The sequence below is a fragment of the Mustelus asterias genome, chromosome 27, assembly GCF_964213995.1.
Source record: "Mustelus asterias chromosome 27, sMusAst1.hap1.1, whole genome shotgun sequence".
In the NCBI taxonomy this organism is placed as follows: domain Eukaryota; kingdom Metazoa; phylum Chordata; class Chondrichthyes; order Carcharhiniformes; family Triakidae; genus Mustelus; species Mustelus asterias.
In genome coordinates this window covers 14174175-14190680 of record NC_135827.1, presented here as the reverse complement: position 1 = coordinate 14190680, position 16506 = coordinate 14174175, and the positions used below count along the sequence as shown (strand labels likewise).

At 45.8% G+C, this 16506-nt stretch overlaps 1 protein-coding gene across 1 annotated transcript in view; it reads right to left on the bottom strand.

Annotated features, from left to right (window-relative positions):
- Positions 1 to 16506, bottom strand: part of robo3 (roundabout, axon guidance receptor, homolog 3 (Drosophila)) — a 322494-nt gene that overhangs the window by 156056 nt on the left and 149932 nt on the right. Inside the window, exons 5-6 of the mRNA XM_078198844.1 lie at positions 14761 to 14899; positions 13502 to 13629 (exon numbers count right to left, since the gene is read on the bottom strand). Coding sequence (XP_078054970.1) covers positions 13502 to 13629; positions 14761 to 14899 — 267 coding nt within the window. The remainder of the gene's footprint in view (positions 1 to 13501; positions 13630 to 14760; positions 14900 to 16506) is intronic.

Genomic DNA, 16506 nt, shown 5'->3' with positions numbered 1-16506 from the left:
TCTGACTCAGGGTAAGCTCTTCCAGAACATAAAACAGAGCACTGAACACACTTGAAAATAACAAAGCTCGGACACTGTGAGGAGGGGGGTGGATGGGGTGGCGAGAGATTTGGGGTTCATGACACCAGTCCCTCCAGGCTAGCTCTCACATTACAACGTGCTGTGTTAAGAAGCTGTCCCGATCTGATAAAAATGCTAATGAGAATCCGGCTCGGGAGGTCTGGGTCACTGATTATCAATATTCCGATTTGTCTCCCGGTCTTCTTCACTTCAAAGAAACCAGAGAGAGAGAAACACTGACAACAAGAACAGCCTCCATGTATGACAAACAAAACCCTCCAATTTCTGGTCAAAGATGGTTACAGTACGATAAGGGAGATTAGAATGTGGTGCACAGGAAATTAAGGTGACACAGGGAGGCGTGCCCTTTGAATTCAGACAGCGCTGTCAGATCAGATTGAATCTTTTAGGATGAATACTCTCACAGACCTTGAACAGCTGAAGCGAGCTTCGAAAGGTCAGGATTTCACTGTTTACCAATAGCGCTGTTTAGTCCTATATCTCCGTGCAGGTCATTGTTCATATTTCTCTCTGTTCTCTGCCTGTTGTTGTTATGCATTCTCTTTCAAATTGAAGGGACAGGGCCCAGGGCCAGTGGTCTAACCAGCCGGGAATTCACTCAGTCTCTCTCACTGTCTGCTGCCCTGGGACACTCCAGTTTTGATCGAAACCTTTGAGATCCTGAGGCGAGTCGACAAGGTGGATGTTTCCCCTCGTCGGAAAATCTAGAACTTTGGGGGCCACTGTATAAAACTAAGAGGTCGCTCATTCAAAACAGAGATAAAGAGAAATTGTTTCCATCAGAGAGTCGTGAGTCCATGGAGTGCACCTTTGTCAAAAAGGCAGCAGAGCAGAGTCATAGGCTGGAATTTTACCGACACACCCGCTCCGAGGCTCGTAAGATCGCCCCCGAGGCCAGTGGAGAATGCCGTTCGGCGAGCTCCCCTGCCCCGGAATCGGCACCCAGCCAAACCTCCGTTCACTGCAGCAGGGTGGGGAAATCCTGCCGGCGTGAATGGTGGTAACATTCCGACCTTTGAGTATTTTAAGGCGGAGCTAGATAGATTCTTGAGTAACATCGGGTGAAAGGTTATCGGGGGCAGGCAGCAATGTGGGGATGAGGTTACAGTCAGATCAGCTATGATCTAATTGAATGGTGGAGCATTCTCGAGGGGCCGAGTGGCCTACTCCTGCTCCTAATTTGTCTGCTCACATGAGTCTTGTTAGAGGCACCAGAGGCCAGGTACCCAACTGCACCCTGCACAAAAGCAAGGTTTCTCCCTGAGTGGAGTCAGTGTCTAAGGAAAAGGCTCCTCATTGCTTGGGAATGCACCTCCAAAATGCATTTGGTGCTGGATTCACAATCCAAAGGTTGAGAGTTCCAATCCCACTGCTTTGAATACCGTCGATAAATTCAGGATATCCAGGGCTGCATTCACTGGAATTTAGGCTGATTTGAATCAAGCTTTTACAATATTCGGGGAAACTGACCGGCTTGATGGAGAGAAGCTATTTCTGCTGGTTGGAGAATCCCAGGCTAGGGGGACATAGTCTAAAAATTAGAGCCAACCCCTCAGTGATGGCCAAGTGTGGTAGAAGTTTGGAGTTCTCTCTTCTACAGATGGCTGATGATATTGGGGTCATGTTGTTACTTGCAAGTCTGAGATTGATAAGATTTTCGTTATGCAAAGTCATTAAGGGATATGGGGCAAAGGAGTTAGATTGCAGATCAGACATGGATCTCATTGCAGAATAGATTTGAGGGGCTGAATGACCAACACCTGTTCCTGTATTCCTAGCTATTTGGTGGGCAAGGACAGGACAAAATGACCATTGTCAAAAAAAACTCAACTGGTTCACTAATGTCTTCAGGTAAGAGAACTGGGCACCACCACATGGCCTGAACTAAGTTCATAAGATATAGGAGCAGAATTAGGCCATTCTGCCCATCAAATCTGCTCTGCCATTCGATCATGGCTGATATGCTCCTCATCCCCATTTTCCTGCCTTCTCCCCATAACCCTTCAACCCATTACCAATTAAAAATCTGTCTGACTCCTCCTTAAATTCACTCACTGTCCCAACATGCAGCTCGAGTCCATTTCTATGTATTTGGTTTTTAATGCCCTCTGAAGCAATGTAGCAAGTACTGCTTTGAAACACAGAAGAAGACCCAGTCCCATCTTCTCAGGGAAACTTTAAGCTACCAGCCTTGATCTAAGAGCAAGCATGCTAAACATGAGTCAGAGTGTTCAGGTTTTAAAGCCCACTACGGAGCCTTGAGCACATAACTCACTGAGTCACCAGTAAAAGTCAGAGGGAGAGACTCTGCGTTTGGGATGAAATCTTGCACCAGGCTGTCCTTTCCCTCTCAGATAGACATTAAAAATCCCATGGCATTATTTGGGGAAATAAAATGGGGAAAGTATTCTGGCCAATGCCTATACTTTAACCAACATCAGGGCCAGCACCACCCACATACCCAGGCAAAAATCAGAAACTGAAAGAATGAAACAATAGAGACATAATCGCAGAAGAAATGAAGGCTGGAATAGAGTCACAGAGCGGGATTTTCCAGCCGCGCTCGCCCCAGGACAGGAAAATCCCACCTGAGGTCAACGGACCTTTGCATGGTCCGTGTCCTGCCCTTTACAATTCCCGTGGTGGGTGGGATGGGAAAATTCCGCCCATAGAATCATACAGTGCAGAAAAGGCCCTTCGGCCCATCGAATCTGCACTGTCAATATCTACCACTAAAGTCACGCTAATCCCATTTTCCTGCACTTGCCCCATATCCTTGAATGTTATAATATTTCAAATGCTCATCCAAATATTTTCTGAAAGGTTGTAAGGTTTCCAGCCTCCACTACCAGGCAGTGCGTTCCAGATCCCCACAACCTTCTGAGTGAAAAAGCTTTTTCTCAAATCCCTTCTGAATCTCCTGCCTCTTACCTTAAAACTATGCCCCCTCGTTATTGACTACTCAACAAATGCTGCTCCCTGCTCACCCTGTCCTCATGATCTTATGCACCTCAATCATGTCCCTCCTCAGCTTTCTCTGCTCTAAACAAAACAATCCAAGCCTATCTAGTCTCTCCTTATACTCAGATGCTCCATCCCAGGCAACGCCCTGGTAAGCCTTCATACAGATGCTGCCAGACCTGCTGGCTGAGATTTTCCAGCATTTTCTCTTTTGGTTTCAGATTCCAGCATCCGCAGTAATTTGCTTTTATATCCTGGTTAACCTTCTCTGTACCCCCTCGGGTCCTTGAAATTGAGTTTTTACAAAGGTGAGGAAATATGGGAACTATGAATCCTTCTTTGCAATTGAAGGATTCGATTCTAGTTGGATGAATTCACTTTTCCTGGATGCTATTCTGCCTTGATTCGCTAACAAAAAGCCTTGATGCAAACCTTCTGGCAGTCAGCACAGCTGCTTCCCAGAAAGTTACTCCAGATGTTAATCTCCGATTGTCAATAATAAACGTAAGGACAGATGTGGTGACTGGGACTTGATTACAGGCTGCCAGGCCATGGTTTAGCTCTGACCCTTGCAGCTAATGGGCATCATAAGGATGGACACACACATGCTGCAATTAATTCTATAGCATTGGGATTACTGAAAGCACAAGTCAAACCAGGACACACTAAAGTAATCTTTTGCCATTAGATGCACTCAAAATGTTTTGGAAACAAGGGGCAGGATTATCTGGCTCCGTGCACCCCAAGACTAGAAATTCCTGCCTGAACTCAACAGACCTGTAAATGGTCCCCCAAATTTTCTGTCTTGCCCGCTACATTCCCACGGCGGGTGAGATGGGAGAATTTCAGCCAAGCTCACCATCGATATCTAATTGCCATTCAATCATATTGTGCATCCATTGAAATAGCAATGGATACCCAAGGTAAGCAAATCTTCAATCATAGGATCTTACAGCACAAAAGGAGGCCTTTTGGCACATTCTGCCTGTGCCAGCCTTTTGGTAGAACAATCCAATTGGTTCCACTCACCCGCACTTTCCACACAGCCCCACATATTTTTCATGTATTTACCCAATTCTGTTTTGAAAGTTGCTATTGAATCTGCCTCCAGTAACCTTTAGGAAGAGTATCCCTGTCCTTCTCACTCCTCTGGTTTATCTGCCAACCTCTTCAAATGTGTGTCTCGGTTATCAATGCTCCAGTCAGTGTAAGACTCTCTCCCTGTCTCCTCTATCAAGGCCATTCCACAATTTAAAGCACCTTCATTCAATCTCCCCTTCATCTTCCCTCTTCCAAAAGAACAACTCCAGCTGCTCTAGTCTCTCTATGTAACTGGTGTCCCCCATCCCCCATTAACCAGTCCAATAAATTTCCTCAGCACTCTGAGGTTTTCACATCAATTTTGTGTGCTGCCCAAACCTAGACTCCAACACTCCACCTGAGGCCTAATCAGTGATTTGTAAAGGTTTAGCATAAAGTGTAGGAGCGGCGGAAGGCCATTTGGCCCATCCAATCCACTCCAACGTTCAATGTGATCATGACTGATCTGACCATCCTCAACTCTACTTCCTGCCTTATCTCCGTTACCTTTGATCCCCTTATTGATTAAAATCTGTCTATCTCAGCCTTGAACATACTTAGTAACCCAACCTCTACAGCCCTCTGCAGTAAAGAATTCCACGAATTCACTACCCTTGAGAAAAATGCAGACTTGGCACATTCCTCCTGTGTCTGCGTGGGTTTCCTCTTTGCTCTGGTTTCCTCCCACAGTCCAAACATGTGCGGGTTAGGTTAATTGGCCATGCTTAATTGCCCCTTAGCACCAGGGAGATTAGCAGGGTAAATGTGTGGGGTTACGGGGATAGGGCTTGGGTTGGATTGTTGCTGGTTTGGGCTTGACTGGCCGAATGGCCTCTTTCTGCTCTATAGGGATTCTCTAATTCTATGAGAAATTCCTCCTCATCTCTGTCTTAAATGATTATCTCTTACTCTGAGATTAAACCCTCTGGTCGTAGACTCTCTGACAAGGGGAAACAACCTCTCAGCATTTACCCTGAGAATCCTATATGTCTCAATATGGACACCTCCCATTCTTCTAAGCTACAATGGATACAGGCTTTGTACTCTACATCTTAATGATTTAATTCTAAAGGAGCAATTTTCTGCAGTAACCTTCCCTGACTACAGATTACAACCTGAGTCTGGAGTTATACTGCCACTTTTGTCACGTATCTAGCACTCCTTTGAAAACAAAGTTGGTTGTAATGTTGCAAGCCTATGAAATCTATGGATGTGCTCTCAATATCAGTACCTGTTACTGTTGTAAGTTGAGGCAAAGAAATGGTAAACGTTTCCTCAATGTTCCTATTAAGCACGGCTGATTAGAATCAGGTTAGAATGAAAGTATTTGGCTCAACATCAACCCATCGGTCAGGAATCTTCTCCGGGGCGATCATTTCTTGGACATTTTGAATGTTAAGTGCAAAAAGAGAATGGAAACGCAGTTTTAGGGTAACCGTTTCTCCCTCCTCTCTCCCCCCACAATGTGTTGGTTGTGTGAGGCTGACAGGGAGCAAACATTCCCCGGTGAAGGTATCACCGTTGCTGCTCAGTCACGTCATCAGGAAGTGTGTTGCAATGATGCAGTTTAAATCCTTTCATCCAGTCAGAACATTTCCCTCTTTCCCAGAATGGCGCACCCAAGCCGCCTCCATCGCTGGTTCTTCAGGAGCCTGAGTAAGGGTGTGTGCCTGTGGTGACTGGGACTTTGCTATCCCAGTCCAGAGTTTAAATTTATTTATTTGTTAGGGTCACACGTAGGCTTACATTAACATTGCAATGAAGTTAATGTGAAAATCCCCTAGTCGCTACTCGGTACACTGAGGGAGAATTTAGCATGGCCAATGCACCTAACCAGCACGTTTTTTGGACTGGAGGAGGAAACCGGTGGAAACCCACACAGACACGGGGAGAAAGTGTACACTTCGCACAGACAGTGACCCAAGCCGGGAGTTGAACCCGGGTCCCTGGGGCTGTGAGGCAGCAGTGCTAACCACTGTGCCAAGTTCAACACTTTATAAGAATAGCTGGCAGGCCTTTGTAAAGTCATGGATATGGACTGGATGCTCTGAACCTGTTGGACTGATGCTTTGTCAAGTGAAATGTGGTCTGAGGATGTTTCTGGAGACGAGATATATCACTACAAAAACAGTCATGGTCTTGAAATAAAAACAGAAGGTGCTGAAAGATACCTGTAACGATCTGTGAAGATAAAGGGCAATTTCTGACAAAGAATTACACCCAAAACATAAAACCTGTCTTCCTCTTTACAAACTCTGACAGCGCTGCTGTGCATTTTCAGCATATTTCCTTTTGTTTCAGAATTCCAGCATTTCTAAGCTTTTATCTACTCGAGCCTTGATCTGTTCATTATCTCATTCCTTCCTATCAAACATGCTGTTTAGTGCAAGGGTCTTTTGTTAAGATGAATCCCCTGTATGTCGTTTTCTAATGACTTGGCCCCTGTAAGTGTTTAATCCCGTTTCCCCCGGCAGAGTACATTTCCTGCTTAACTTTTAGATGGTAGACTGATAATGGCCTAGTTTATTTTTGGATCCATCCCAGACAGATTCCAAGAGGGACTATCCCATTAAAGTTCTACGCCTGCTCAGTTGACACAATAAAGTGGGAATGCACATCCTCTGTAGCAGCAGTAAGATGTCCGTGATTTAAGAGAGATTTGAGAGTTCTTTTATATTAACTAATAACCTAATGATGATGTACTCTGGTTGACCTCTATAGTTGCACTGGAACTATCTGTTCCTTGTTGCCTTCCCCCTTCCGATTCTCTCGCTCCTGAAGGCACTGACTCTTGCTATGCTGCAGTTCTCCAGTCACCAGCAGTGCTGAAGCACCTTGTTAAAGGTCCATTCTTCATGTCGGAGATGATAAAGTGCATGTCAAATCTTGTTTGACCACAAGGAGTACGTGGAGATGGTGGGAGGTGTTGTGATGCCACATCCAAACTGAATCCCTACTCCACCAGGATTGCAGACTGGTAACCCTCAACTCCGCAACATCCCACTTTAGAAAATGAGGGCCCGTAAAACATCGGCTCATATGGAAAAAAATGTTATTCTACAAATACATTTTCTTGAAGAAAAATGCCAGGATGCCAACTATTTTACACAAGCCACACGCCGACACAAACCAGCTCCTGCTATTGATTGTCTGAATTAATATAACATCAGATTTGAATGTTGGTGTCTTTCAGACCTCTGATCGGTCTTACATGGGCTGTGGCCCCCAGATGATGATGTCATGACCCTTCCTGCTGGCTGAAGTCCATAAGGATCCTGGGGATTTATACATCTGCCATTAACTACCTCATTTTAATCACTGGAGAAACACTTTTATTCCATTAACCTTAAATAAAAAGGCACCAATGTTGACATCTCTGGTTTCCCATGTGCTTCAGCGCACAGCAATGGGCACCATGACATCATCAACAAGCGACGCAAAATGAGTTAATAGCTGCTTCCAGAGACACAGGAATTATCACTTGGTCTCACTTTGTGGATGAAATTATGAGAAAATGAAATTTTGTGCAAAGAGTTGGATCTTGTGCATTAAATACCTGGTGCATGGGGCTTTCACCCCCCATCGCTGCTGTAATGGATGAAGGTTCAGTCTAAAGATTAGGACATGCCTCTAATGAAAGTCATTAATTTATAAACCTCCACCTACCCCAGCATGCACCAGTAAGTAAATGAGGTGAAATGGATACTTACTGAATGGACCAACTGAAACAAAGAAAAAAAATAAAAAAAACATACATGAGATGTTAAGGAAAATTCATGAATGAACTCATACACAAATGACAGCATTAATGTTGGCTTAAACATGGAGAACAGCAGGAAACGTTAACTTTAGCTATTGATAAGGGAAAAGTGATTTGGCACAGCGAGTGATTAATTGGCTTGTGGATCCATCCGAAATGAAAAACTCGTCAAATCACTGTTTCCGGGACTCTTTACACAATTTTGTGACAATTTGCCAGCAGATTACTCATGTGGGATGTGTGTGAAAATGCCGTGTCAAATCACTTCACCCAGATATTGAGCGTGAAGCAAAATGCAAAGTCACCGTTCGGATTTAATTGCCATCACTATTCAACTACTCACTGCCACGTTCCCAGTGCATTAAAATATATCATCATTTTCTTTTACAAATACATAAAGGATATGTCAGGGGCAGCGGTGAGGTGTGATGAATATCTCCTCAAATCAGCCTGAGTTTAATTCACTCGTGTCTCCGCGTTCATGAGTAATTGAGTCGGCCTCATCGTGTGAAGACATTTATCACATCCCCATTGCTGCCCGGTGACACATTCTATTCATAACGCACCGCTTAAAATAATAATCTAGCAAATTTATGCTTTTATAACGTCACAAGTGCCGGGCAATGATAAAAAGAAAATCTCCATCATTCCCGGGTTGTGCGTGCGGTATGACACAGGAAGCTGGAGATCCACGAGTTGGCGGCTGACCCTGCTTGACCTGCATCCAGCCATCGCATCCTATTTTGAACAGGAGACACACACACACACAACTTGAATTTAGATTTCTTTTGATGGTTTCTGACCACTCTTCACCTGAAGACACTGATTCTTGCTGGCGTGTGGTTCCAATGGTGCCTGGCAAATCATTTCTTTCCGAACTAGAACTTAGATGAGGCAAGTGGCCCAAACTGAAGAAAGCTGAACCTTATTCTACCTTCAATGGCCACCATGAATGGAGGAAGGTAGGAGTTCCTCGCCAGCGACTGGGGAAGAAGACCTTTGCCCTGCTTGCAATAGCATTAAGTGCAAGTCGTCTACTGAGAATTGAACATAAGCAACTGCTGCCCTTCAGGAAGGTTGGTTGCACCTTACCCTTAGGGGAAGACCTGAATTTAGGTGTTTAACTGAACCAGGCACAGCCCCCAGAGTTCCTCAGCTGAAGTGTCGGCGAACACAGGAACACCAGGAATTTGTTGCAGGGAAATCAAAGTTCTTAGAGCCTCCCTGTGCTGGAGTTTAAGAACATTTTAGAGATAGAATCATAGAATCATAGAAACCCTACAGTGCAGAAGGAGGCCATTCGGCCCATCGAGTCTGCACTGACCACAATCCCACCAACCGCTAATCCCTCTAACCTATGCATCTCAGGACTCTAAGGGGCAATTTTTAACCTGGCCAATCAACCTAACCCGCACATCTTTGGACTGTGGGAGGAAACTGGAGCACCCGGAGGAAACCCACGCAGACACGAGGAGAATGTGCAACCTCCACACAGACAGTGACACGAGCCGGGAATCGAACCCGGGACCCTGGAGCTGTGAAGCAGCAGTGCTAACCACTGTGCTACCGTGCCGCCCGTTCGATAAGGTGAGATGGGCATCTCAAGTGAAGAACTTGTACATTTACACATGGGGGCAGCATGGTGGCACAGTGGTTAGCACTGCTGTCTCACAACACCGGGGTCCTGGGTTCGATTCCCGGCTTGGGTCCCGGTCTTGGCACGTTCTCCACGTGTCTGCGTGGGTTTCCTCCGGATACTCCGGTGTCCTCCCACAGTCCGAACGACATGCTGGTTAGGTGCATTGGTCATGCTAAATTCTCCCTCAGTGTACCCGAACAGGCACCGGCGTGTGGCGACTTGGGGATTTTCACTGTAACTTCATTGCACTGTTAATGTAAGCCTACTTGTGACACTAATAAATAATTTTTTAAAATATGCTGGAAGCTTGGATTCAATTTTTGTCAACAGCACATGTTGTTTCTGAGCTAACTCTTCCTGTGGTGAAATAAACATAATTGTTCATCTGTTAAACTTATTGAAATCTTTACATGCTGCATTCCATTTGCAAGGTTGGCAATGATTTATTCAAAGTTTCTCTGACCAGCTTTTGCAAATACATTGCATTTGTGGTGGTCACCAAGATGGCCCTTTTCGGAGCAATGGTTTCAATTTCATGGGTGGGCATTGTGGTCCAGCTCGAACCTGCTGTCACCCAATGTCCTCCACCAGGGGGTCACAGGTCACCAATCAGAAGCAAGGAACCCCAACTAATAAGGCGCCCAAGTGAGCAGCAACGTAACTATCACGCTCTTCATGTTCAGGTGGCTCAGCAACTCACAGGAAGTGAGGTGTCTTATCTATTTTAAACCCCCTAAAATCAGCTCAGCTCCAAGGTCTGTTCTGTGTTCGGTGGAACGTGTTGTAACAGAGCTTGATGAACAGACCCGAGATTGTGGGTGGAGTTTTCCCATCCTGCCCACCATGGAAATCATAACAGGCGGGGAGCGGACCAAGCAAAGGTCAGCTGACCTCAGGTGAGCGCGGGTGGAAATCCCGCCCTGAGAGTTTCAATCCCACAGTTGCAAAATTGAATTCAGTAAAAAAAAAAGATAATTTGTGGGCCGGCACTGTGAATGAATGTTTATAAAGTACCGATGACTGACTTAAAACCCAACGATTATTGTAAAAACTCAACCAAATCCCCAGTGTCCTTCTGGAGCCTGCCAACCCCACTGGCTAACATGTGATTCATTTGAGATGAACTCTTTACCCTCTTTTAGGGGAAATAACGCTTGGGAGTAAATGTAGGCTTTTCAGTACCATTCCTACCCTAGAATTTTAAGAAAAACATTATTAATGAAGACTCTCTGAGTTCTTTCATCAAATTCTGACCTTTTGGTCACCTATCTAAATGCCTCCTTTTTGACTTGGTGCCAACTTAGATATGCTAACACGCCTGTGGGAAGCTTTCCTGTGTTAAAAGTGCTACATAAATATAGGTTGCTGTTACCTCGTTTATCACTAAATATATGGTCAAATCACTATTGAGCTGCACTTCGATGCGGCCACATATCCTATAATGTACACTGTGATTTTAACATTATCTTCAATAGAATCAACAATTGGCTGTGTATGTCCATGGGCTGTGCTACAGCAGTTTATTAACAGGCTGGTTATATCTGCTGTGTCTAACAATTCTGCACTCAGGGATTATTTCCTGCCAGATTGTTTTCTGCTTTTATCAAGATTGAACCATGCAAACACCGCAGTGCGAGTTTAAAAATCATAGAATCCCTACAGTGCAGAAGGAAGCCATTCAGCCCATCGAGCCCGCACTGACAACAATCCCACCCAGGCTCTATATATCCCCATAACCCCATGTATTTACCCTGCTAATCCCCCTGACACTACAAATGACCAAATTTATTTAACTCAACTTCAGAAGTTATCATAGCGAGATTTGTACTTAGAACGTCTGGGTTACTCTTCCAGTTCCATGATTATTACACCGCCATGTCTTCAATATGATAACCATTTTGGGGGTAATTAACATCTGATTAGCACTGCTGCCTCACAGCGCCAGGGACCCAGGTTCAATTCCGGCCTCGGGTGACTGTGTGGAGTTTGCACATTCCCCCCGTGTCTGTGTGGGTTTCCTCCGGGTGCTCCGATTTCCTCCCTTGTCCAAAAGATGTGCAGGCTAGGTTGACTGGCCACTCAATTGCCTCTCAGTGTCAGGGGGATTAGGAGGGTAAATATGTGGGGTTACAGGGATAGAGCCTGGGTTGGTGCAGGCTGGATGGGCCGAATGGTCTCTGTAGGCATTCTATGATTCTATCAGCATTGTTCTCGTTAAAACAGGAATTTGGCTCCTTCTCACCCTCCCACTCAAACAATGAGCAGCATCCGTGGGTTCCGGAAGGACATGAGCAAAGGGACGCTATCACTGACTGATTCCCCTTCATATTCCACGCCATTCTGACTTGGACGTACATCCTCGCTGCTTCATGGTCACTGTATCAAACCGCTGGAGCTCCCTGCCTAACAGGCCTACAGGGACACCTTCACCACACGGACAGTGAACGCAGCTCACCCTGCCTGCCCCATCCTCAAGGACAGCTGGAGATAAGACAATAAACGCTGGCCGATGCTCTCATCCCCAGAATTAATCTGAAAAAGTTACCCAGCTCAAATAGTGAACCAATCTGAGAGAATGAAAATGAACGCCTGGCTCCATGGTTGGGTATTTCCAATTCCTGTCTCCATTTCTCACTCCAGGTGCACTGTAATAGGTGGTATGCCGCTGCAGAGTGAGTGACAATCAATCAGGGAAAAGAGAAAACCACCGGAGCATCCCTTTCGCCCTGACAATTGCACATTTTTAGCAGCGAGCGTTCACTGGTAATTTTACGGTTTGATTCGAGTGGGAGCTGAATGTCCCTCACCGGCGGATGGTAAATGAATGAGTTCCAGCTCTCAGATATTGCTTCCGAACAGAAGCCATTAAACAAGGAGAACATTTAGGATGGTGCTGACCCGATGAGTGAGTCAAACCGAGCCGTTTAGAGATTTAACCTCCTGCTGGAAACCAGCTTCTCCATCTTCAGCTACAGCCACCTTGAAAACCTTTTGACAGAAAGCAAGGTTCAAATCTCCCTAGCGCTGGGGAAAAAAAATCCAATCTCGCAGAGATATCGAGAGTGGTTTTTAATGATCATAACTATTCAAACGTATTCATCATTCTACCTCCATTCAAAAATATTAGAGAGGGATTTTCTTTAAGTGAATTCAATGTAAGTAAAGATCATGAGGGATGTTTTAGAATTGGACAAGACCAAGATTTAACCCTTTGTCTGCCGGAAAGGTTGATTTTTGATGGGATGGGATTCCATCAGTAGCTTTCAGGTCCCCTCATTCATTTTTGGAGTTCATCATCTTCCTCACTTCGAGTCTAAACTGAAAGTACAGGGGGAGCCTATTTGATATTTTTTCAGATAAAGCTCGGCACGACATCGTGGGCCGAAGGGCCTGTTCTGTGCTGTACTGTTCTATGTTCTATGATATTAGTGAAATCATAGCCGAGATCCATTCTGCCGTCCTCCGGCATCTACCCAACACCTTCTCCAGTCAGCGTCAGGAGTGGGGAGGAAGTGTCCCTGTTGGCAAGGGTAGTGTCAGGAGATGCCCTAGCAATAGGTTGAACATGCAGCTTGGCACTCACGGTCAAGGCTCATAAATCAAGAGATAAACACTGGAATTTTCCCGTCTCACCCGCCATGGGAATCGTAGTGGACGAGTCGGGGGGGTGGGGCCATGCAAAGGTCTGTTGACAGCGGGTGGGATTTTCCAGTTTTGGGGCGAGCGCAGCTGGAAAATGCCCCCCAAAGTCTTCAAATACAAAAACATTGCAGAAGGTTAAATTAGCATTATCAAGTCTAACCAGTCCAAAGACGTTGTGCATTTCGACAATGCTTTTCGTTGTGAGGCAATTCCACTATCCACTGGAAATAGTGAATTCCATCACTCACACCTTAGCGCATGGTTATAATTCACTAAGCGAGCACATTCTTTAAACACACCAGTCACCAGTTCAAATACATCAACTCGCAGCTCCTTACCGTGTACAGTCAGAGTGCCTGAGAACTCAACTTTACCCACACTGTTTTCTGCAATACACGTGTACGTTCCTTCATCCTCGCTGCCAACCCGAGCTAGTCGCAGGCTGTTGTCAGCCTGAATCTCAAACCTATTAGGAGACACAAAGGATTTTGTTGGCCACTTGGTGCAAAACAAAATAGACCGGCTCACTCACTGAGGGTCATTTTGACTCGCTGTGTCATCGTAACGCTGGCAACGGTGATTGGCAGCCCATATTCCATTTCTCCCAATTTTCATTGAATCGGTAATGAAGGATGGCCAAGAGTTGTTGGCATGTGGCAATCAGTAGCCCAACATCATAGAATCCAAGTGCAGTAGAAGGTAATTTGACTCGAGTCCATTGGAGGGCGGCACGGTGGCACAGTGGTTAGCACTGCTGCCTCACAGCGCCAGAGTACCAGGTTCAATGCCGGCCTCGGGTCATTGTCTGTGTGGAGTCTGCACGTTCTCCCCGTGTCTGCCTGGGTTTTCTCCGGGTGCTCTGGTTTCTTCCCACAGTCCAAAGATGTGCGGGTTAGGTTGATTGGCCATGCTAAACTGTCCCTTAGTGTCAGGAGCATTAGCTAGGGTGAATATGTGAGGTTACGGGGATAGGGCCTGGGCGGGATTGTTGTTGGTCTGGGCTTGATGGGCTGAATGGCCTTCTACTGCACTTGGATTCTATGCTGTTGGGCTACTGATTGCCACATGCCAACAGCTATTGGCCATCCTTCACATGACCGACTCAGAAAATGTTCATCAACAGAGTTGAGTATGGAAGACATCGCAACAGAGGCAGATCCTGAACCCAACATCTGTATTTCCATTGGAGGTCACTGTATAGTGATCAGGACTAAGAACATCAATAGATTTGTTTCTATAACATCTATCGGACATGCTGAGGAAATTGTAGTTGCCCCTTCTATTGAGGGGACCGACATGGGCAGGAGATGGAACCTGAAACCTTCCAGCTCTGCAATGGCTCAGTTCCACAGTGGACAATAACCAGAGTTACACTCCTGGCTTAAATCCTGATAACAGAATTAAATGCTGGAATGGTTCTCACTCTAGCCCGTTCCAATGAAGAACATGGCATCAGACCTCCATGAGCCAAACTGGCTTTACACATCAATTAACAACAATGCCATCCCCTTGGGGACTGAACAGTTCCCTTGATTGGGAACAAAGTAACATAATCATGTAATATTTAACAAGCTTTAAAATACTTGAATTCCAGTACCTTCCGCGTGGCAGCTCCCCCTCTTCCTTGCGCCAATGAGTAGTTGGTACTGGGTCCCCATGCACCTCGCAGTGAAAATCCACAGTGTCCTCTGCCAGGACCACCTGATTGATAGGGCGTTTGATGAAGGTGGGCCGTTCTGCAGGAGAGGGGAAGAATGAGAACCTGTACACGAGTAGCATACACAGAAAAAGACAACAAACACACTGTTGACAAACCATCGGCAGTCCAGAGGTTTGCCCTGAGGTCTTCCTCGACTTGTTTCGGAATCTTCTAATAACACATTCATGACACCTTCGTACTAAAGTTCAGAGATGGGATTTTTCTCCTCCCCTTCACCACCAGGGGGAGAATGTGGGGATGGGTCCCACTGCCAGCCATGTGCCAGCACCATCTTACCCCCAAGTCTCATGGAGACGTGTAGCACCTGCTCCTCTCCCCACCAAGGCATCAAAACCTAGACTAGCTCTCTGTGGCAGACCCAGAGGACGAGTGCTCCAGACAGGCTTTGAGGCCCTCACCACTGCCTGACCCCAGCTGTAGCCATAGGCTGCCCTGTCCCCCTTCACAATGGTGGCCTGGCAGCTGAGGATATTTCTAAAATATTTTCAAAAGTTGGAGTTATGTAGACACCCACTTTCCTTCTCTCTCTCTCTTATCTAAACCACAGATTTCCATGTTGGAGGGTATCCTATTCACCCTCTAAATTTGGGACCTGCCCGCTGTCATTAATTGGCTAATTCGGTGAAAATCACTGCCAGGCGACAGTGCAAAGATGTGAGTCACATTTCACTCAACATTAGGGTCCCAAAGGCAAAATTCTGTCCCAAGTTGCAAGAGAACTCAGTCTGAGATCGAAGGTCTATCACTTTCCCCTTTTATCTTCTCCGCATGCTACTAGCCTGCACTTCTCTAACAATTGAAAGTGCCATCACCACACGCAACATCTCTCCTCTCTGAATCCAGGAAAATGTGATCTCTGGGCCGAGTCACAGGCACTGAACTCAAGCCTGCCAAAATGTCACAATCAATGGCAGTAACAAGGCTGCCATCAAACTGCTAAAGGAAACCAAGCCACGGCCATTAGTTAGAGAGATGCAACACCAGAATTGGTCATTCTGATCCATAAATACCCCTCAGATGCATCAACAAGCTTATAAACACACAAAATAGGAGCAGAAGTAGACCATTTGGCCTGTCTGCCATTCAACAGGATCATGGCTGATCTGTTTGTGTGGAGTTCCACATTTGCTTTCTACCCCAATGACCTCTGATCCCTTTTCTTAACAAGAATCTATCTACCTCCACCTTAAAAATACGCATTGACTTCTGCTTCCACTGCCTTCTGAGGCAGAGAGTTCCAAAGTCTCACAACCCTCAGAGAAAAAGATTCTCCTCACCTCTGTCTGATAGGGCATCCCCTAGTCCTGAACTCACCCACAAGAGGAAACATCCTTTCAAGGTCCATTCAGGACCTTATAAACTTCAATCAAATCGCCCCTCACTCTTCTAAACTCTTTATTCATTCATGGGAGATGTGCATCACTGGCTGGCCAGCATTTATTGCCAATCCCAAGTTGCATGAGGGCAGTTAAGAGTTAACCACATTGCTGTGGCTCTGGAGTCACATGTAGGCCCGATCAGGTAAGAAAGGCAGATTTCCTTCCCTAAAGGACATTAGTGAACCAGATGGGTTTTTCCGACAAGTGACAATGGTTTCATGGTCATCAGTAGATTCTTAATTCC